At 33.0% G+C, this 23,755-nt stretch overlaps 1 protein-coding gene across 5 annotated transcripts in view; it reads left to right on the forward strand.

The window, feature by feature from the left end:
* RALGAPA2 (Ral GTPase activating protein catalytic subunit alpha 2) overlaps positions 1-23,755 on the forward strand; it is a 544,635-nt gene that overhangs the window by 349,977 nt on the left and 170,903 nt on the right. For all 5 annotated transcript variants that reach the window (XM_007476631.3, XM_056813837.1, XM_007476632.3 and 2 more), the window contains 5 exons: positions 1,378-1,486; positions 5,806-5,916; positions 7,981-8,049; positions 8,161-8,295; positions 10,065-10,248. In XM_007476631.3, coding sequence (XP_007476693.2) covers positions 1,378-1,486; positions 5,806-5,916; positions 7,981-8,049; positions 8,161-8,295; positions 10,065-10,248 — 608 coding nt within the window. The remainder of the gene's footprint in view (positions 1-1,377; positions 1,487-5,805; positions 5,917-7,980; positions 8,050-8,160; positions 8,296-10,064; positions 10,249-23,755) is intronic.

Below are 23,755 nucleotides of genomic sequence, written 5' to 3' on the forward strand. Positions count from 1 at the left end.
ATATATATATATATATAAACTTAGAAAAGAACTTGTTCCATAAAAAAGGTAAATAGATGTTTAAATCTTGCAAATTGACAAGATTGAGTGAGTTGAATTAAATTACAGCAATTTTAATGAAAATTATAGTATAGAAAATTATGGAAAATGAAAGAATTAGAAGCACAATTTCCAGAAAGTAAAATTTAAAAGCAACCATTAATAAAATTACCAAAAGGAATACTGTTAAAATGAGTTCTAAAACAAGGTATGAAGTAGATGAAAGACTTACTGAGTAATATAAGAAGAAAAGTTCAGGATTACAAGTACAGTAGAAACCTTTTATAAATACTAAAATGGAGATTGTACTAACACTAGCTTTGTAACCTATTTGGGTCATATTAGGCTATTAATTTAAATTTATACTGCATTTTTATTTGGAGATTTTATTTAAAATTTATACTGGATTTTTATTTGGAGATTTATTTCATTTATTATATATTTATTTATTTGGAGACTATTCTATATTAGTCATTTTAATATATTTAAATTAAGGTATGACTATTTGAGAAAGTCAAATCTAAGGAGCAGCTTAATCTGAGAAAAAGGAACCTCAAAACAATTCAACAACTGAATATAATGTGTCATTTTCAAATGATATGACATGTGGAACTTAACAGATACATTATTTATTTGGATAAAAAGTGGCTAAAAGTAGTAATAGGATTACAAATAATAGGTTAAATTTTTTTTTTCAATCAGAAAGGCATCTCATCTTTGAACAAACTTTTGAACTTATTTTGTGAGAGTGAAGAATTGACATGAAATTTTTCTAGTTATTAAAAAAGAAAATAAGTCATGATTTTAAAATATTACAGTTAAAGATGACTTTTGTAGGTATTTAAATAATTTTAAAAGGACAATGTGGCTTGAAGAAAAAGCTATATTATATCTTATGTGTTTAGTTTTTTAAAGAGGACCTAAAATGTGCTTTGAATCTTAGTTTCATTAAAATGTGAATGTGAAGGAGAAGTATGGGGTTTTGTTGTTTTTTAAAGTTTTATTATTTAAAGGAAAACTTACAAAAATAAGTTTTTTTAGATTTTTTAAAAGAAATAGTATTTGAATTAAATTTTCTGTCATACATATAAAATATGTTGAACATACATTTCTGCTTAAATATATTATTTGTGTCATCAATATTAATACACTATACCATTTGTTTTTACTAATTAAATATTTACATGATAATGAGAGCCAGATTTTATATCCATCTTGGAAATTAGACTATAGAGAGTCCTTTTTTCTCTTTTATTATACACAAATATATTTAAAACATACCAGTAATATTTTGCAAGTTTCATAAAAAGTTTTCTTTTTCTTTTTTTTTTTAAAAAGATGTATTTCCGTATGCTGCCTTGGACTTTGGATATGTGAAGAGCTCATTCAGTATACAAACCATCCAAAAGTAAAGGCTTCAATCAATGTCCTAGGTGCAACTTTAAAGGTATTCACTCATGATTTTAACATATAATTAGTGTTTTCCGGGTGGTAAAAGTCCACTTGAAGCTTGAACAGGGCCTGCTGTATGTTATTTATCATTCACTTTTTTTGTATTTTCCCCTATTATAGTCTACAAAACATTATTAGCCCATAAGGTAGCTAGGGTGACACTAATGTTTGCTCTCAGATTCCTTCATTCACCATTTCCCCAATATGAAAAGCTCATATTAGCAAGGATCTGAGCAATGAGAAGTCCTAGCTTCCGAATCAGCACTCAGAAAGTAGAGGCATAGAAACAATGACAAAATTATTTAGGTATAGATAGATCATTTATGAGTAAAATGGTTACAGTTTAGAAATTGTCTTGCTGACAATAGACATAGTAATACATCTTTACATATTATGGAATTTCAAAATTCTACTCATTTTATTAAAGCATTGGAATTTTTTAAAAAGCATAGAATGAAAATCTTATGTCTTGTACAGATGTGGCCTAGAAGCCACTTCAAATGTATTAAAGAATTGTTCATATAGCAGAATTTTTTTTAGGGGTAAGGGCAATAGTTGTAATAATCTCTTGCTTCTAAAGAAATGTGAAAGTTCAAATGGAAGATAATGAGTTTGGATTATCACTGAAATGTCCCTGGCTTTGAAACTATCCCATTGCAATTCAGTTTGACTCAATAAACACTTATTTAGCATCTACTACATAAAAGACCTTTTATCAAGCTCTAAAGGAGCTTGCATTCTGTTATAAGAATACAATATGCAACAATTAATTAAACATAAAATATGTACAATATGACAGAAAGTAACCTCAAGAAATGGTGAGTACTAACTACTGAGGGAAATTGGGTACCTGAATTGTGCTCTACAGGAAACTAGGAATTCTTTGAAAAGATGAAGAGAAGAAGCATTCTACATGGGGACAATTAGTAGATCCATCTTTTCATGGTCCAAAGAAAAGGATTAAAGTGACATACTCAATGAGTTGTTAGTAGTCTAGTTTGACCAGAACTGGGAATCTATAAATGGAAAAGAAAGGACTAAATCTGGAGAGATTAACAGAAGCTAGATTTTGTAATACAACAGAAGTAGAGTTCTTAGATTTTTTTCAAACAGAATTATTAAAAAGGTGTATGTTGAACTATGGAAATTAGAATTCTTTTTAACACAATTTAAAAAATATTTTTAAATTGTCACCTAAATAAAATTTAGTTGACAGTATGCCTTTATTCAAGAAATTTTAAGTCCTTTTTATGTGTCATGTTCTATGATAGTTTTTGAGGCTACCAAGATAAACAGTTGGTGAACATACTTAAAGCCTAGAGATTATTGAGTATTTTATATAATAATTATAAAGAAGTCAATGTATTTGGATTGAAAAATAAATGGTAGGGTATGAGGTATAAGAATAGAAAGGGCTGGTGGTGTAATGGAAGGTGGTTTGGGGATAGGATTAGATGTTTAGTTGTAGGACATTATCATAAGGATAACTGTTTTGAGACAGCCAACAGTGGTCTGACAGGTTAACAGGTTCAGTCCAGGCAGAGCTTGTCCTGAGGTAACAAACACAGACCTCTGTATAACAGGGACAGATGTTGGATTTATTAAACTAGGGAAGGTGAAAAGGGGATTTGGATAATTCTAAGCTAATGTCAACTACCTAAACCCCCCAGATCTAAATGTCCTGTCACCAGTATTCTTCACAGATTTAAGCTCCCAGACCCTAATATAAATAAACCTACACTAACTCCAATAGCCCACTTTTGATGGTAATAGAGGTAGTAAGTTATGGCAGTTTGGCAGGACAGGACCCAGGATCCAGATGGACCTCAGACCTAATCTTACAGACAGATGGCTCAGGATCATACCAGGAAGCTCTGTAGATATCACCAGCCAACAGGGAAGCAGGTACAATGGAAAAGATAAGGTAGAAATAGCCAATAGCAAGTAGACAGTCTCTCCAGGTCAAAACCAGAGAATGACCCAGCTCAAAAGCCCAGTGAACTGTTTCCCCTTTTTCCTCCACATTCTAGAATCATTTCCCTGAATCTCCATCTCCCTTGCAGACCCACTTTATCTGCTCTCTTACTTATAACAGTGATGAACAGGTTTTCAAGGGCTTTGAATGCCAAAGAAAACATTTTGAAATAATAGTATGTTGTGATTGAACATCAAATATTGGAAATATCAATTTGATAGCTATGTGAAGTAGATTAGAAAAGAAATTACTGGATACAGAAGACATACTAATTAGTTGACTACTTTAGAAGTAATGTGGACCTGAATATGTATTGTGATATAAGTAGGGAGTAGGGGAAGGAAGCAAGATATTAAAGGGTTGGAATTGGTAATACTTTTCAGTTGAATATGTAAGCATATGTGAAGAGTCGGTGATAATTCCTAGATTACAAATCTGGATAACAGGAAGGCAAAAAAGAAGTTGTAAGTTTAGAGGAAAAGATAATGAGTTCTATTTTGGCATGTCAAATTTGAAATTCAGAAGGGAAGAACACTTGCACATATACTTTTAGGAATTTCTGCATAAGGATGATAATTCAATCTGTGGGCCCTAATGATAACAAAGCTTTCAGGCTAAAGTCTTGAGATACACCAATACACCAGAGGCTAGGGTTTGTGTGATCAAAAGTGAAATTAAAATCGTAATAGAGCAGTCATATGGTATCTTAGAAAAGAAAGAGTATTGAGAAAAAAGTAGTCAACAATGTTTTCACATACTGCAGAAAAAGCAGCAATAATGAAGATTCAAGAGACCAAGGATTTTAGCTTTGGTAATCTTGTAGGCAGAAATTTCAGTCAAATGGTGGGAACTGAAGACATTATGGAAATGTATTAACTCTTGTTCTCCTTTAACCTGTGTATATTTTATATTGATGGATATTGTGATATGGTGACAAGAGCAAGAACACCTGATTTGGAGCCCTAAGGACTTGAGTTCAAATTTGGTTCTATTCCTTACTGTTTCCTTTGCAACCATGAGCACATAATGAAACCTCTCTATACCTCACTTTCCTCATTTGAAAACTGAGGGAGTCAAACATGGGTGAATTCTAAGGTTACTTCCATCTTTATAACTATGATCTCTATATAATACTAAGTTCTTGCCTCTCTCTGTTTAGTAATAGACACACATACATTACTACCAGAAAGCCCTGGCTACATTTTTGCACAAATACTTAAGCACCAAGGAATGAGTATTATGTTACTCAAAGTATCTGGCAATGAAATAATGTTTTCTGAGTTTCTTGTCACATGTATCTAGTGGGTATTACTTGTGTATTTTATCAGAAATCAGTATGTATACATTTAGATTTGAAGTATAAGAACAATATATTTCTTGATTTTTCTAAAGTTAATTTTTCTTCACATGTTATTTCATTAAGCCTAAATTCTAAAACTATGCATTGTCAGATACATGAAATATACCACATCTATGAACCTTCGAACTCTGTAAAGGAGTGAGTTGGGACTTTATAAACACTACTTTGGAGCCACACTTATTCTTTATAATTTTGCAGCATTCACTTTTTAATATTGTTTTGTGGTTTTTTTCTATTTATATTGATGTAGTCATTGTCTATATTGTTTTCTTGGCTCTATTTATTTGACTTTGTATCAATGTAAATCTTTCTGTGCTTCTGTTTTCATCATATTCATAATTTCTTATAGCACAGTTAGATTCAATTATATTCATGTCCCACAATTTATTGAATCAATTTATAGTCAATAAACTTCTACTTTTTTATAAATCTTGCTCTCACAAAAAGTGCTGCTATAAAAATATTGGTGTTTATGGCAATTATATGCTAAATTTTTAGATGTAATTAATATTTTCTTAATGAGAGCAAGCTTTATTAAATTGAACCTCATGAAACTTTTTTCCTTTTTTAAAATTTTAACTAAATTTTAACCTAATTTTACTTATTTTATGCATCTAAAAACATTATTCTGAGAAGGAATCCATGGGCTTCACCAAACTGCTCTAGGGCAGTATGACATGGAAAAGTTTAGAAATCCTTGGCATTAGAAGATACTATTCAAGTTTTAATGTATAGGATGCAATACTTTATAAATCTAATTGTAACATTTGACATAGAGATATGCATGTAATAAAAAAGAGCCTACTTATAACCAATATCATTTTGTTGGCAAAGTAATATGTGATGTAAAAGAATAATCCTATTCCCTGTACCCCAATATAAATGTCTTCAGAGCAAGATTCTCACTAACAATAGTATATTTACATTTATGTGTGTTCTATTATGTGATGCTGATTTTAGTATTTGTTTTCTTTTGTAGTTTCCTAATAAGGTAGTGGCTCAGGTAGCTTGTGATATCCTTCAGATGCTCGTTTCCTATTGGGAAAAGCTTCAGAAGTATGACAATTCTCTGCCACGGAAAATTACTGAAGTAGGTCTAATTTTTACAGTGTTAAAATGTAACTGTTTACTTTTTATATTGCATATTGTATAGCTCAAGGTATACAGGTAGTTTGAGAAAAGGATCACATAACTTTTCCAAGAAAAGGACATTATGGAAGGCCTACTACAACTCATACATGAGAAGGAATTCCCCCTACAGCATGCACCAATAGTGGTCATCCATACTTTGCTTAAAGACCTCAAGAGAGAAAACCTCATGTCTTTTGAGGCAGCTCTTTCTACTTTTGTATTGCATAAATCAGTCAACAAGCATATATGTGTGTGTTTACACATATGTATGTATGTAAAAATATACATATATAATTTTAAATTAATTTGGTTCTAATTCAGCTTGATTCTAATGAATATTAAAGAAATAGTAGTAGAATTTATTAGTAGAGCTTAAAAGACATAACTAAAGTGAATATATATTTTGTAAATATATCTTTATGTTTACTGAAAGTAATTTAAATGATGCCAGTAAATACTAGGCAGCTGATAAGATGCCTCTACTTGAGAAGATACCTTATTGTCCAAATAATGAAGATTTTCATCTTTCCTTGATTATTCCTTAGAAAAAATTTTCCTGCTAAAAATTTGATTACTTCATACTGACAAGATTAATTGAGAAATACAGATTTTCAAATTAGGAAGGACCTCAATAGCTATTTAGTTCCATTCATTCCTGACAAAGAATTTTCTCTACAATATTCAAAGTGGCCATGCGATCTTTGATTTGTGACCTTTAATGATGGGGAATCCATTACCTCTTGAGGAAATTCATTCTACTTTTGTATAGCTCTAATTGTTAGCAAGATTTTCCTCACATCTGGCCTAAATGTGCTTTTTCATAACTTTACCCAATGTTTTTAGTTCTGCCCTCTGTGACCTACCAGAACAAGTCTAATCACTATTCCAGCTGATAAATCTTAAAATATTTACAAATAATTATCATGTTTCCTCAGATCTTTTCCTCACTAAACATTCCCATAAGCCCCTTCACTCTTGACTTCCCTCTTCTGAACATTCCCCTGCTAATGTACAGTCTAAAATATGGTGCCCAGAACTCATTCCAATATTCCTTATGCTCCCTGACTAGGACAGGTTAGGGCAGAATAATTACCTCTTTATCTCTTGAAATGATATAATATAGTTTATGTTACATTAAATTTCTTGCCTTTAGTTTATAGTTCAGCAAAACTTTCATATGGTTTTTGGGCCAACTTTTGTCTAGCTACACCTCAATCTATCTTGTTCTGATTCCATTGATTTTTATCATAATACAATTGAAAGACTTTTCATTATCCAAATTAATTTACTGTATTCAGTTTGTCCAGATAACTGCAAAGATCTTTTTAGATCCTGTCACTCAATGTGTTAACTCTCATCCCCAATTTGTTTTTTTTTTTGTCTGCAAACTTGATACATCTTCAATGTATGCCTTTAATCAAGTTACTAATAAAAATGTTAACCTCTTTGATAATAATAATTTGTGGGTATAATGCAGATTATTAGTAGACACACAGCTATGAGAGTACATAAGTGCCTGACTTCAATCATGGATGTTTAATTTGCATAAATATCCCTCAGCCCAAATACCCATTCCCATCTGGTACCCAGTTGCTAAAAACTCCTCCAGAAATTTGTTGGTTACATGAAGCAGTGTGTTATCAATTCATTGTCTGTTATCAATTTTCATGATTATTTGTATTCCCTAAATTCCCTCCCTGCTTATCTAATGTTTTTTCCAGTGGAAGCAAGTTTGACAGGAATTTAAGCAATTACATTTGTTGTGACAATATCTTTTGACCTTTAATTCTAAATTGTTGCTGTGGCAACAGCTAGATGACTCGGTGGATTAAGAGCTAGGCTTGAAATGGGAAGTCCTGGGCTCAAATCTGGCCTAAGATACTTTATAGCTGTGTGACCCTGGGCAAGTCACTCAACCCCCTTACTGCTCTTCTGTTTTTGCAACTAATACACAGTATTGATTCTAAGACAGAAAACAAGGGTTTTAATTTTTTTAACAGTAAATTGTTATTCTGCTTTGCAGATTCTTGTGGCTACAATTGCATTTCTTTTACCAAGTGCTGAATACTCATCAGTAGAAACAGATAAGAAGGTAGGTAATCCTAATATAGCCAATGTTTTTCCACTGCCAGAAATAAATGTATTATTATGCTCAGGCATGATAAAAAACATTTCTTAAATAATTCTCCCTTTCTTCCTACAGTTTATTGTTTCTCTTTTACTCTGCTTATTGGATTGGTGCATGGCCTTGCCAATGAAAACCCTGATGCATCAAGTATCTACTGTTCTTGAAGATCATCATTCATCTCGAGCCCCCTTACTAGATTACATTTATAGGGTAAGTGGATTATTCTTTAGCTCTTCCTGTTGCTGTCAGGGATATAGCATAGAATGTCTCATATTTTGAGTTTTCTCCCTCCTCAACCTTGTCTCTGATCTCTCAATATCCAGCTGAAACTACATTTTCCTGAAACCAATCTCTCTTAATTTTAGTGCCTTCCATTCGTTGATTATTTCTGTATTATCTCAATTATAACTTGTAGAGTTGTTTGCATGTTGTCTCCTCCATTAGATTGTGAGCTTCTTGAGGTCAGGGACTGTTTTTTCCCTTTCTTTTATATCCCAGTAAATGTTCTAACAGATATTAGACACTGAATAAATACTGACTGATTGTGGAAATACTCATTATAGTTAATATGTTTTAAGAACAAAATAAAAAATATTAAAATGATTTTTTACCTAAATGTTAAAAAATTAAATTGGATGGGACTGCTGAGTAGCTCAGTGGATTGAGAGCCAGGCCTAGAGACTGGGGAGGTCCTAGGGTCAAATCTGGCCTCAGATACTTAACTTGCTGTGTGACCCTGGGCAAGTCAATTAACCCCCATTGCCTAGCCCTTACCACTCTTCTGTCTTGAAATCAATACATAGTAATGATTCTAGGATGGAAGATAAGGGTTTAAAAAATTAAATTAGAGATTCATTAAATTAGAATCAATTGATCCCCTTTTGTTCCTATGGTTTAATGTATGTAAAATTACATCTTTGATATAAATTAACTAAATGAAGCTATTTTACATCACTTAAAGTAAACATTTATAAAATCCTTATGTATAAGGTACAATCTAAGCACTCAACTATTGTTTCTCTGAAAGAATAAGGGTAGTTTTAATGACATGACTTTTTTTTGTAGTATTAACCTTGATACCAGTTTATTTTATTAGAGTTTCTTTCATTTTAATAATAATGACTTCTAAATAACATTAAGTTAATTATGTGTGCTAATAAGTGTTGCTTTAATAGCATCACACTGTTTTTTGGCTGTACTTTTCCCATTGCTATTTTATGATTTTAGTTAGTCACAGAATTGTAAATCCAAATTCTTCAATGAATGTGGATAACAAATCATAAGTTCTGTAAGAAGGAATTCAGCTTTTTACTTTAATATATTAATTATCATATTAAATTTAATGTTTAACATCTTTTAAAGATTTAAAAATTCTTAAGATTTTATGCAAAATTAATTTACTTAGCTTTTTAAAAATATTAGAATTTCAAAAAGATATATCAAAACTACCATGTATATTCCCCCAACAATCTATTTTTTATTTTAGATTAGGATCTTTTTAATATATGCCATTTTTCTTGGTATCACTAAGTATATATGTACTTCGCTCACAATGGATATGATTTTATTTCTTGGACTATAATTGAATTAGAAAGGCTATAATCTTATCTTTATCTTTATCTCCTTTAGTTTAATTTTGTTAAAGCTCAATTCCATTTCTAATTTATGGGTAATTTCTTTTCTATAATACACATACACCAGAAGGCTGTTGTCTCTCATTATTCACATTTTGCTCCTATTACTTTCTTGTAGAGCAAAGACTTCGGCATCTTCTTGCTCAGAGAATGCGTTTATAGTGCCATAGAAAGACAATCTGTTATTCCATTTTATTCTCCTTTGATCTTGACTGTACTTGCTTGAATGGTTAACATTAGACTTTTCTAACTATTATAAAGTAGAATGCATATCTCTGACTTTTTTATTTGGGTATATATTTTAAAATTACATCTGTGACCTTAATTTCTATTTTATTTTTATAGGTTTTGCACTGTTGTGTTTCTGGCTCAAGCACATATACTCAACAAAGTCATTACACATTGACTCTGGCTGACCTTTCATCTTCTGATTATGATCCTTTTTTGCCACTGGCGAATGTCCGGAATTCTGAACCTGTACAGTACCATTCCTCAACAGAATTGGGGAACCTGCTTACAGTTGCTGAAGGTGAGGAAACCACTGTTTCCAGAGACTTACTACATTATCAGCTATTGTGGAGAAATTAGCAAAAGCAGTAATTGTTTACTCTTTCTCTGTATTAGATCTGGATCAGAACCATTCTCTGTTGCTCAGTTCTACTAGTACTGCAAGAATTTCAGAAGTTTATTGCTCAAGGAATGTATATTTATCAATTCTAGCTACTCTCCGCATCTAGGAGGTGCTATATGTAACTTTTTGTTTTCTTCCCTCTTGCTTTTTCACTCTTTCCCATCTCCCCTACATATAATGTTTTTTCCCCCTCCATAAATACAGAAGAAGGATGGGACCTGTGATTTCACTGTCATAAGGAACTCCTTGTTGAAGTAACTCCCTTTCTGAATGCACATTGGTACTTTCTTTTCAACTCAGTCTTAAAAAACTGCCTATAGCACTAAAAATTTAAATCATTTGCCTGCGGTCACACAACCAATATGTGTCAGAGGAAAGACTTAAATCCATTTTCTCCTGGCTTAATGCCTGACTTTCTATCCACTATAGCATGCTTTCCACTCCTTGGGGGTTCATTTGGAGTTGTTTAATTGGAGAAATAAAAATAACTCTTTGATTCAGTAGATAGTTATTATGCATTGAACACTATGGCAAACTAAGGATACAAATACAGCAATAAAAACAGTGCCTGCCCTCAAGGAGCTTATTTTGTAACTCATGACAAGTAAATAGTATATGCAAAATAATTTCTGTGGAGGAAGGTGGGGGGCAGTGTTAATATTTGCAGGCATCAAGCAAAGTGTTTTGGAAATGACACTGAGCTGAGCTTTGAATAGAGAGTGAGGTTCTCAGTAGTAATTGAGAATGAGTGTCCTGTGTGTGGTGACAGCTTATAGAAACCTATAGAGGGGAGATATGATATAGAGAGCACATGACCGAAATATAAGTAGGCTTTTCTGAATCTAGAGTGTGTGAGGGAGAAAAATGAGTACTTAATCTGGAAAATTTATAGCCAGATTTTGAAGGACTTTAAAATGCCAAATGGCAGTGGGGGTTTTATTTGAAAGTAGTTGGGAGCAGCTCAGACATCTACTTGAGCGGAGAAAGGGGGCATGGTCAGAACTGTTATAGAAGCATTAATTTGACATTATTATTAATTTGACAGCTGTGTGTATTAGAGAGAAGGGACTCAAGGCAGGAGCACTAATTAGGAGGCTGTTGCAATAGCCTTGGCAAGGAATGATGAGGTCCTATACTAGGATATATTCATGTGATTAGAGATAAAGGAATAGATAGAAGAAATATGAATTTAATGTGAAGATTTGATTTACATTGAAAACCTTTTTCTTCCTTAGCAAAATCTGCCATCATTATGTGTTTTGCAAAACTCAAGTTTATGAACCTCAGTGAAGGAATCAAAAATTTCCCTTTCAACTAACTCAATTTTTTTGTCAAAAACACTTACCCTCCCTTTAATTTATGTAATTTAAAATTTACCCAATTGCTGACTATAGAATTAACACATAAAAATTACATTTGTAAGGTTTGGTGAAAAAAAAAGTGTCTAAATATTTAATTCTTCCTTTCAGTTTAAACATTTTAAGAAGAAAGATTTCTGTTCTTTAAGTGTTGCTAGGTAAAAAACTGGACTAGGTACTTAGGGATACCACTGCCCCAGAGTATAATAACTTCCAAGAATAGGCTTCTCCATCTTTTCTGGGTTTCATCAGCAAGCATTAAAATGGAATTTTGGTTTCATTTTAGTTTTTGATGGTTGTAATGTGATACTTCATTACTTTGATGAATCTATCAACTTATTGATATGGATACATCTTCTACCACTCTAGGATATATACATGGTTTCTTATCCTATGAAGTGCTTATCCATGACACTCCATATATCCTCTTATTAGATGATCTATGCCCAGTGAACTGAACATGGCTAATATGGAAATATGTTTTGCATGACTCCACATCTATAACTGATATCATATTGCTTGCTCCTTCAATGGGTAGGGAAGGACCTACATGAACTGATAGAGGAAAAGAACTTGGAATTTTTTAAGATTAAATTAAATTTTTATATGCCAAGTATTTATTGAATTCTTATTTTTTTAATTTCATCTCTATTTTATTTAAATAAGAAATTTACACATAAGTTACACGTAAGTCATACCTTCCAAAGGTATGACTCATGTTGTTTCCCTCCTTCCCTTCGCCTTCCTGGAGTTGACAAGCAATTCATCCCAGGTTTTACATGTACTAATACACAAAATATATTTACATATTATTCATTTTATAAGTGAATAATCTTGTTACCCTAAAATCAAGGAATAAATCAACTGTTTTTAATCGACATTTCTAGTCCAGCAGCTCTTTCTCTACAGATGGATAGCATTCTTTTGATGAGGCCCTCAGAATTGTCCAGGATCATTGTAGTGTTGTTAGTGGCAATGTCGCTTACATTTGATTGTTCCACAATGTTTCAGTTACTGTGTATAATGTTCTCCTGGTTCTGCTTATTTCACTCTTTATCAGTTCATGTAGGTCATTTCAGTTCTTACACAAATCAACTGTGTCATCATTTCTTACAGCACAATAGTATTCCATCACCATCATATACCACAATTTGTTTAGCTGTTCCCCAATTGAAGTACATCCCCTCAGTTTCCAATTTTTTGCTACCACAAAAAAAAGTGTACCTATAAGTATTTTTGTAAAAAGCAGTTCATCCCCATTTTTAAAAAAACTTCTTTGTGATACAGACCTAGTAGTGGTATTGCTAGATCAAAAGATATGCATTATTTTATAACTCTTTGGACATAATTCTAAATTGCCCTCCAAAATGGTCAAATCAATTCACCACTCTACCAGCAATGCATTAGTGTCCCAATTTTGCCACATCCCCTCCAACAGTTATTATTTTTCTTTACTGTCATATTGGCTAATCTGATAGGCATAAGGTGGTACCATGGGTTTGTTTTAATTTGCATTTCTTTAATCAGAAGGAATTTAGAACATATTTTCATATGATTATTGATTGCTTTGATTTCTTCATCTGAAAACTGCCTATACATATCCTTTGAACATTTGTCAATTAAGGAATGCCTTTGATTCTAATAAATTTGACTTAGTTCTTTATATATTTGAGAAGTGAGACCTTTATCAGAGAAATTTGTTATAAAAATTTTTTCCCAGTCCATTGCTTCCCATCTAATCTTGGTTGTATTGGTTTTGTTTGTTTAAAAACTTTTAAATTTAATATAATCAAAATTATTCATTTTATTTCTTGTAATGTTCTCTATATCTTGTTTGTTCACATTCTTCCCTTCTCCAAAGATCTGACAGGTAAACATTTCTACATTTCCCTAATTTACTTATAATATCATTCTTTTATATTTAAATCATATACTCATTTTGATCTTATTGTGGTATTGGATGTGAGCTATTGATCTTAATCTAATTTTTACCATACTGTTTTCCAATTTTCCCAGCAGTTTTGGTCAAATAGCAAGTTATTATCCCAAAAGTTTGGATCTTTGGGTATAGCAAACACCAGATTGCTGAGGTCATTAAACCCTAGTCTATTCTATTGGTTCACCCTTCTATTTCTTAGCCAATATCAGATTATTGCTTTATAGTACAGTTTAAGATCTGTTACTGCTAGGCCATCATCCTTCACATTTTTTTTATTAGTTCCCTTGATATTCTTGACTTCTTATTATTCCAGATGAATTTTGCTATTATTTTTTCTAGTTCTATGAAATAGTTTTTTCATAGTTATGTTACTACGTAAGTAAATTAATTTAGGTAGGATTGTCATTTTTATTATATTAGTTTGGCCTATCTATGAATAATTAATGTTTTTCCAATTATTTAGATTCATTTTATTTATTTGAAAAGTATTTTGTAATTTTGTTGATATAATTCCTGCATTTGTCTTGGCAAATAGACTCCCAAATATTTTATATTGTGTAGAGTGATTTTAAATGGAGTTTCTCTTTCTAACTTTTACTGCTGAGTTTTTTTGGAAATATATAGAAAAAAGATGATTTGTGTGGGTTTATTTTATATCCTGCAACTTTGCTAAAATTTTAATTATTTCAACTAGTTTTTTATTTATTTTCTAGGATTCTCTAAGTATACCATAATATCGTGTGCAAAGAATAATAGATTTGTTTCCTTATTGCCTACTTTAATTTCCTTCAATTTCTTTTTTATCTCTAATCGCTATTGCTAGCATTTCTAGTACAGTATTAAGTAATAATGGGCATCCTTGCTTCACTCCTGATTTTATTGGGAAGACTTCTAATTTATCCCTGTTGCAGATGATACTTGCAAATGGTTAATACTACTTGTTAATTATTGGGATTAGTTGTTCTTTAAATGTTTGATAGAATTCACTTGTGAATGCATCTGACACTGGGGATATTTTCTTAGGGAATTCCTTGATTGGTTTTTCAATTTTTTTTTTCAGAGCTGGGATTATTTAAGTATACTGTTTCCTTTTTTGTTAATTTAGGCAATTTATATTTTTATAAATATTAATCCATTTCACCTAGATTATCAGGTTTATTGTCATATAATTGTTTGAAATAGCTTCTCATAATTCCTTTAATTGCCTCTTCATTAGGAGTGAAATCAACCTTTTCATTTTTGATACTGGGAATTTGGGTTATCTTCTTTCTTTTTTTAATCAAATTAACCAGTAGTCTCTCTATTTTATTTGATTTTTCATAGACACAGCTACTCATCTTATAAACTAGTTCAATAGTTCTTTTACTTTCAATTTTATTAATTTCATCTTTGATTTTGAGGATTGCCAAGTTAGTCTTTAATTGGGAATTTTTAATTTGTTCTTTTTATAGAATTTGCATGCCCAATTCATTGATCATCTCTCTCTCTCTCTCTCTCTCTCTCTCTCTCTCTCTCTCTCTCTCTCTCTCTCTCTCTCTCTCTCTCTCTCTCTCCTCTCTCTCTCCTCTCTCTCCTCTCTCTCATAAGCACTCAGGAGTACATTTTCCATGAGTACTGCTTTGGCTATATCCCATAAATTTTGATATGTTCTCTCCTCATTGTCATTCTCTCCAATAAAAACTATATTTCTATGAATTGTTCTTTAACTCGCCAGTTTTGAAGAATATATTACTTATTTTTCAATTAATTTGCCTTGCTATGAGGCCTTATTGACTTATAATATTTATTGTGTTATGATCTGAAAAAGTTGCATTTGTTATTTCTGCATTTCTGCATTTGGTTGTGAGTACCTGGTCAATCTTTATATGTACTATGTGCTCCTGAAAAGAAGGTATATTCCTTTTTATCCCTATTTAATTTTCTACAGATATCTATTAAATCTAACTTATACAAAATTTTGTTCACTTCCCTTCTTATTTATTTTTTGGTTAGATTTATCTAGTTCTGATAGGGGAGAGTTGAGATCCCCCACTAGTATAGTTTTACTATCTATCTCTTTCTTACAATCCTTTAGTTTCTCCTTTAAAAATATGGATGCTATATCATTTGGTGGATATATGTTAAGTATTGATATTTCTTCATTGTCTATGTTACCTTTCATCAAGATGTAATTAACTTCCTTATCTCTTTTAATCATATCTATTTTTGTTTAAACTTTGTCTGAGATCATGATTGCTACTTCTGCCTTCTTTGTCTCAGTTGAAGCCCAATATATTTTACTCCAGCCTCTTAGCCTTTACCCTGGGTATGTCTACCTGCCTCAAATATGTTTCTCATAAACAACAAAGCATTCTAAACAGCTTACTGCCACAACCTCTGAAAATTCTCCAAACTACTATGACGATGATAATGTTTAAGACTTACAGATATTATCTTTCCATATTGAAATATAAGCAAGCAACCTTATTGAAACCCTTAAATTTTTTTTTCTTTTGTATTTACTTTTTTTATGCTTTACTTTTATTATGCATTTAGATATCAGATTTTCTGTTTAAGTCTGGTCTTTTTTTCAGAAATGCCCGGAAATCTTCTATTTTTTTGAATGACTGTATTTTCCCCTGAAAAAATATAGTTAATTTTGTTGGTCAGGTGATTTTTGGTTGTAACCCAAGTTCCTTTCCCTGCCAAAATATCATATTCCATACCGTCTAGTCCTTCAGAGTGGAAGCTGCCAGATCTTTTGTAATTTTGGACTGAGTCTCAATAATATTTGAATTGTTTCTTTCTGTCTGCTTACAGTATTTTCTCCTTGCCCTCAGACCTTCTGCCCTTGGCTATAAACATTCTTGGGAGGTGTCATTTGGGGATTTATTGTAGTAAATGATCTGTAGATTCTTTCTATTTTTATTTTTATTTTAACTTCTTGTTTAAGATTATCTGGACAGTTTTCTTGGATAATTTCTTGTAATATGATGTCTAGGCTTTTTTGTTTTAATCATGACTTTCAGGTAGTCCAATAATTCTTAAATTTTCTGGATCTGTTTTCCAGGATTATTGTTTTTTCAGTGAGATATTTCATATTTTCTTCATTTTTTCATTCTTTTTATTTTGTATCATTTTTTCTTGATGTCTCATGATGTCATTACTCCTATTTTTCCAATTCTAATTTTTAAGTATTGAATTTCTGCCATGACATTTCCTCCTTTTCCATTTTTCTGTTCTCCTTTTCATGGTACACTTCATTGGATGTTTTTTACCTCTTTTTACTGTAGGTCAATTCTGATTTTTAAGCAACTCTTTTTTCATCATTGGATTTTTGTGATTTCTTTTTCACTTTGACTAATTTTGTTTTTTCATCTTTTATTTTCTTTTTGCATTTCTTTCATATCTTTTTCTAATTTTTAACCTGTCCTATTTGATATTTTAATTCCTTTATAAGTTCTTTCAAAGTTTTAGACCAATTTCTGTTTTGTTTTGTTTTGTTTTAATTTTGAAAGTGGTTGCTTGGATCTCACCATCTCCCTTTGGTTTTGTGCTTTGCTGTTTGTTCTCATAGAAATTTTTGAGAGTTTAATGTTTCATTTGATATTTTCTTGTTTTCCCAACCTTTTTTTGCCTGTGAACTGGGAATTCTGAAAGCTGCTTGCTGAATCTGTCTCCTCTGCTGCTGACTGGCTGACTGAGTTTGGCTTTATGACCTGTTTTACCCTTGTGCTAAGTCTATACTGTCAAAGGGCAGGCTTGAAAGGGCCCAGTGCTATGGTCTTCTGGGCCTCACTGCAGGCTGGTGCCAGGGCCTGAAACTTTATGGGGTACATCTGAGATGTTCTTTTGCTGCTGTTGGCTCCATCCTGCGATCCTTAAGTTAGCCTAAACCCAATTGTGGAATCTTATGAGTCAGTCAGCACTCTTCTTTGTACACTTTTGCTTCCTATTTCCTCTCATCTGAAGAAAATCAACTCACTCTACTTAGCGTTCAGCTTGTGTTCAGCAGGAGAACCCCCTCACACCTTCTTGCCATTGGTTTTTGATTTCCGTTGTTTTGAGATTTTTTAAAGATTGGTTTGGAAGAATTGTCAGAAAGGTTTAGGCTTTCTCCTACTAAGATGCCATTTTTGCTCTATCCTAAATCAGTTTATTGACTAAGAAAAATTTTAAAAGAATGTTAAAAATAACATCTTTTGACTTTTTTAGCACCAGCACAAAGACTACCTGTCTACTGTTCTTTACTCTTGCTACAGGAATAGACTAATTTCTTTTGCCATTTTACATTTTGTTAATAAAACATTTTATTCTAATCTTTATAATAAGATAAGTCACTATTCGTAATATATTATACCCTACAGCCACTATGTCTTTCTTTATTGCCTCTTTGATCATAGCTATCTCCAGGCTGTTCTCTTTCCTCCTGCTCTCTTCTGGTACTAGCTCATTGTCCTTCTATAGGGCTTGTCCAACATTATATAGTTAGCAGCTAAGGAATTGAACTGCTCACCTAACTATTTGTAGTAGTACTTCAGCAGCCATTTGTTTAGTACTTTTTGTCAGGCATTACTCTAGGGCCATGATGGTGAACCTTTGGCACACGTGCCAAAGATGGCACACAGAGACCTCGCTGTGGGAGTGTGCAGGCCCTTGGCTTCACTGGTTGGGAGCCTACCTCTTCCCCTGAACATAGGAGGTGGGGCACTTGAGCCTCCCTCCACCATTGCAGGGGCAGAGTGAGGCTGGCCTGGGGCTGGTAGCCTGAAACACAAGGTTAGGGTATGAGACATCAGAACCTCCCTGTGGAGCTCAACCCTGACTTGGCCAGTCTATAGCCCAGCCCCACCCTTTAATGCATGACTGGGTGGGGCACTGCACCCAGTTAAAGGGCAGGGCACACAGTTGGGGGTGGGGCATGGCATACAATTGTGTCACAGGCTTGAAGTCTGGGGGTGGGGTGGGGCATTTGCACTGGTTCCCTAAAAAATTCCAAAAGGTTCTCCATCACTGCAGGGGCTAGTCATACTAAGGAAAAAAGAAACAATCCTTACTCTCTTAACATATATTCTCTCAGGGGGAAAATGACAGAAACACAGATATTACAAAATATATACTAAATAATTTCCAGAGGTTGCTGGTGAGGAAACATATCAGCAACTGAAAAGATAAAGATGGGCCTCATATCAGAAATGGCCTTGGAGGTGAACCTTGAATGATGGAAGTAATTCTACATGACAGAGGTTTAAAAAGCATTTGTGATTCACCAAGTGTGTACCAGACACTGTTCTAAGCACTTTACAAATATTCCTTATTTGATGCCCTCAGCAGCCTTGGGATGCAAATACTGTTGTTATCCTTATTTTAGAGTTGAGGAATCTGAGGCAAATAGCATACCAGTGACTTGTCCAGGGTCACATAGCCAGGAAGTCTCTGAAGATAGATTTGAACCGAGATCTTCCTGATTCTAAGACAAGCACACTGTCTATTGTGCCACAAGCTGCCAAAAGTGAGGAATGTTTACAATCCAAATTTGGGAAAGCTTATACAATGGTACAGCTATTGGTGATAGAAAGTTTTACATGAAGAAAAGTATTAAACTCTAGAAAATAAGGAAAGTGAGAACTCACAAAAGGTTATATACACAAAGCTTCTTTATTCTACTTGAAGACGGAAAAGGAAACACAGGTGCCAGGATCTGGCCTTAGCACCAAGCCCAATCCAGCAGAGATGAAGCCTTGTTTGTATATAGTTATGGTAAGACAAATAATAAGAAAGTAATGTGTAGTGGCTGCAATGGCAAAGTTTGCCCAGCAACCAGGTAGAGTTTGATCAGCCTCAAGGAGTCTGTTTATATCGGGGCCTTCTGACCTGAATGTGATTGTTGTAGTTCCTCCAGTTGCTTGTCTAAGCTCAGGGACTGTTTGGTCTAGTTGGTTTAAGAAGCAGCAGAGTTCCCCCGGGCTATAATCCCACAAGGGACTCACGACCAAGCTCACAGCACATCTTGATTGGATAAATTATGGTCAACTGCTACATTTTGGCCTGGAGGACATGACAACTCCAAAAAAAAAAGAGAGAGAGAGAGTCATTAGCAAGGGGTTAATTTAGGGTTTCTGACATTCCTAAGAAAAGCAAACAAATCTGTCTAGAGAAGAATTATGTTCATTAAGTTTGAAGTGATAGTCTGGAGTGAGATTGTAAAAGGTTTTTAAGTATTAAATAGAAGTGCTCATATTCTATCAGTAAATCAATTATTAAGGAAGTATTAATCCATAAAGTGCTTAGCACAGTGCCTTACATGTAATAGGCACTATATAAATGTTTATTCCCTTTCTTCCCAATAGAGAGCCACTAAAACTACTCAAGCAGAAGTGACATAGTTAATTAGACCTGAGTTTGGAAATGTCTGTTTGGCAGCAATATGGAGAATGGATCAGAGTAAAGAAAAATTGGAAATCAGTGAGATCAGTTAGGATACTATTGCAACAATCCATGAAAGAGGCAACTAGAATCTGAACTAGGATTTTGATCTTGTGAATGAGACAAGGGGACATGTGTGAGAGAGCTATTTACTTTATTTTACCACCTTTTGACTTACTCTTTTCTCTTCAGTTTAAAAACTATTCCTTTTATTTGTTCTAAAACTGATTCTTCTCTGTATCAAAGCTATCTTGCATCTCCCTAATCAATTCACTATCTTGTTTACCACAAAAGCTTTTCTGAACTTTTTCATCCTCTTTAAACTTTACATCCTTGCTTCATATTTTAAATTAAAAATTGAGGCCATTCACTAAAAAAATCCAGCTTCTCTTTTCTTCATATCACATCATTCAGATGCCTTCTTCCATTGTTTTCTTCATTGTTGTCTCATTTAAAGAGATGTGACTTGACTAGTCACATAAGTTTTTAAGTGTGCCAAAGAAAATTCCCCAGCTGATTGTTTCCTTTCTCATCTCTCAATTTTTTGCATGAATTTAATCTTTCCATGTCTTCTGACTACTTCCCAGATCCCCCCCCCTTGTTTCCCTTACCCACAAAAATCTATTACTTGATTTGTCCATTCTCTCTAGCTATCATTCCTATCCCTTTTAAGGTCATTTACAATTAGTGCTCTTTCACTGCCTTTCTTCTCACTGTCTTTTAAAATGTCTAATCTGGTTTCTGACCTTATCATTCAACCAAAAGTGCTCTCTCCAAAGTTGTCAGTGAACTCTAACTTTGCCAAGTCTAATAGACTTTTTTTCATCCTTCTTGACCTTTTTGTAGCTGTTGACACTGTCAATCGCCCTCTTCTTGAAATTCTCTTCTATATGTTTTTGTGACACTGTTGTCTCCTGGTTCTCATTCTATCTTTCTAAATGCTACTTCTTAGGCTCCTTTGCCAGACCTCCACCCAGGTTTTGGCCACTAACTATGAGAGTCCCTCAAACCTGCCTTGAGTCATTTTCTTTTCTTTTTATTCTCTGTATTATTTTGTTTGGCAATTGATTAGTTCTCACAAATTCAGCTATCAATTCCATGCAAATATTTCTCATATTTATCCCACTTTGTTCTCTTTCCTGACCTCCAGTCTTACATCTCAAACTCGATATCCTACAGATATTTTAAACTCAACATGTACAAAATTAAACTCATTGCCTTTCCTCCTAAACCATACTGTTTTCCAAATGCTGCTATTGTAGAGAATAGCATCACCCTCTTCCTAGTCATCCAGGATCACTCCTGTCTTTCATTTTCTATGTGCAATTTGTTGTCAAGACCCATCAATTCCATCTTTCTCTCTGGCATAATCACCATCCTACTGCAGGCCGTCATACCTTCATTCCTGGGCTACTATAGTAGCCTTATGCAGTCCATAATTCTCTCAGGTACCAAAATTATCATCCGTAAGTACACATCTGAACATGTCTTTTAAACTCCAGGATGAACAATACATTTTTAAAAATAACTTTCACTTTTATAACCTTTCGTAATGAAGTTTCTTGTTCTCTTCAGTCACCTTACATCTTTTTCCTTTCTAGGTTTTCTTTAAAATCCAGTGACATGGGCCTACTTTCTCTTCTTGGCATAAGATATTCTATATCATAACTCTTTGTATTTTCACTGTCTGTTTTCCATGCCCAGAATTTTCTCTTGAGACTCAGCCTCCTGGCTACCCTATCTATATTCCTTCAAGACTCAGCTAAAATCCCACCAAAAAGAAGTCTTTACTTATCCTTCTTAATGCTAGTGCCTTCCCTTTGAGATTTTTTTCCTCAGTTTTTCCTGTAGGTATATACATTTATTCATGTTGTTCACCCATCAGAATATGAGCTTCTCAAGGAAAAGTGCTAGGTTTGCCTTTTTTAATATTGTTTTCCCAGTGCTTAGCCCATAATAAACAATAAATGCTTCTGAGTGACTAATTCTACCCCTAATTTCAAGGATTTCTCCTAGTCTTTAAAAATTTGTTACAAATACTAAAAATAAAATTTTGTTTTAAATTTTCTTTAAGCTAACAGAAATAAATTTTCTCTCTTTCTCAACTCTCTATTCCAGAAAAAAAAATGGAAAGAAAAGAAAAAAATGTTTGGGAACACATGTGCATAGTCAAATAAATTCTCTTACTAGTCATATCACATTTTTAAGCTTTTTCCTCACAAATACAACTGAAGGGCAGAAAATGCAAGACTCTGCAATGTGCAAATGCAACAAGTCTTCCATAAAACAGTCACTTAATAGCTAGTTTCTATTGTACCCAGATTTTAGAGCCAGGCCATCTGATTTTTATTGCAAAAATCTCATAATTTAATCAGATGATCACTATGTTCTTTTTTAGTTTTATATACTTTAACCAGGTCCAACACCTATCACAATGCCTGAGATTTTATTGATTAGTTGTTTTTCAGTTGTATCTGTTACTTCATGACCATATTTGGGATTTTCTTGGCAAAGATAATGGGGTGTTTTGCTATTTCCTTCTCCAACTCATTTTACATGCCATACCGAGGAAAATAGGATTAAGTGACTTGTTGAGGGTAATTAGTAAGTGTCTGAGGCTAGATTTGAACTCAGGAAGATGAATATGATTCACTCCAGACCCAGCACTCTATCAGTTCTGCCACATAACTGTCATCTTACATATAGCATGTACTTATATATGCTTCCTTGGTCAATTGAAATGAATATCCACTCTCAGACTAAGAGTCTGTAATATTAAGAGTGGACATTATGAATTACTAAAAAGTGGAGTCTTTTGTAGCCACTGATATTATTTGCTATGTTCGTTGAAGTTTAATAACTTATTGTATCATCCTAATATATCTTGTGTTATTTTTTATAAGTGTTCCCTCTTATTAATCATCCTCTACCATCTTGTTCATTTTAGGTGCTCTTTTCTGGACCTATTCCATATTGTTATTTCTAACTGTGAGCAGTATTCCAAAGGCAGGCATACTGTTATTTTGTACAAATATAGAATTATTTATTTCTACCACCTGCTAAATTCTGTCTAACATTTTGACCTTTTTTGGTTAAGTTGGTGCATTCAGTCTATATATTTAAAGTAACAGCCTATGATGATACTTAAATATTTTTCCAAGATTTTATCTGTTAGTTTCGAGCCTTTTTCGAAGTATATTTTATTTTGTATTATTTTGTTTGCATAGAAATTTGTGATTTTTTTTCTCCCCATTTACACAACTATATTAAATCTGTCTTTAGTTTTTTTCTTTGACTGGTATTACTTTGGCAGCGCCTAGTGCCATCAGAAAATCTGAAGATATTTATCTTCCTTGATAAAGAAAGAATTTTTGCCTCCTCTGCCTTTAAGATTTTTTTTTAATCTTTTCACTCATACTACCTGAACACAGAAAAGCTGGAAACATTCGAATCTGGTTTTGTACACAGATGCTTCTTGCTAAGTGGGTACATTCTGTTAAAAGCAGAGTGATAAAAATAGATGTGAGGTAGTTTTGTCATTTTATATAGTACAAAATGTTTTTTAGGTTTAGTCTGCATTAATCTAAATTTTCCCTCTCCTCTCAGCCCATGACCACAGATATTTCTATTTTTTTTAATGTATGGGGTCTTTTTCTTTATTTTATTACAGTAAAAATTTCCACATACGTTTTCCAAGATCACA

Source organism: Monodelphis domestica, chromosome 1 (assembly GCF_027887165.1).
Source record: "Monodelphis domestica isolate mMonDom1 chromosome 1, mMonDom1.pri, whole genome shotgun sequence".
In the NCBI taxonomy this organism is placed as follows: Eukaryota; Metazoa; Chordata; class Mammalia; order Didelphimorphia; family Didelphidae; genus Monodelphis; species Monodelphis domestica.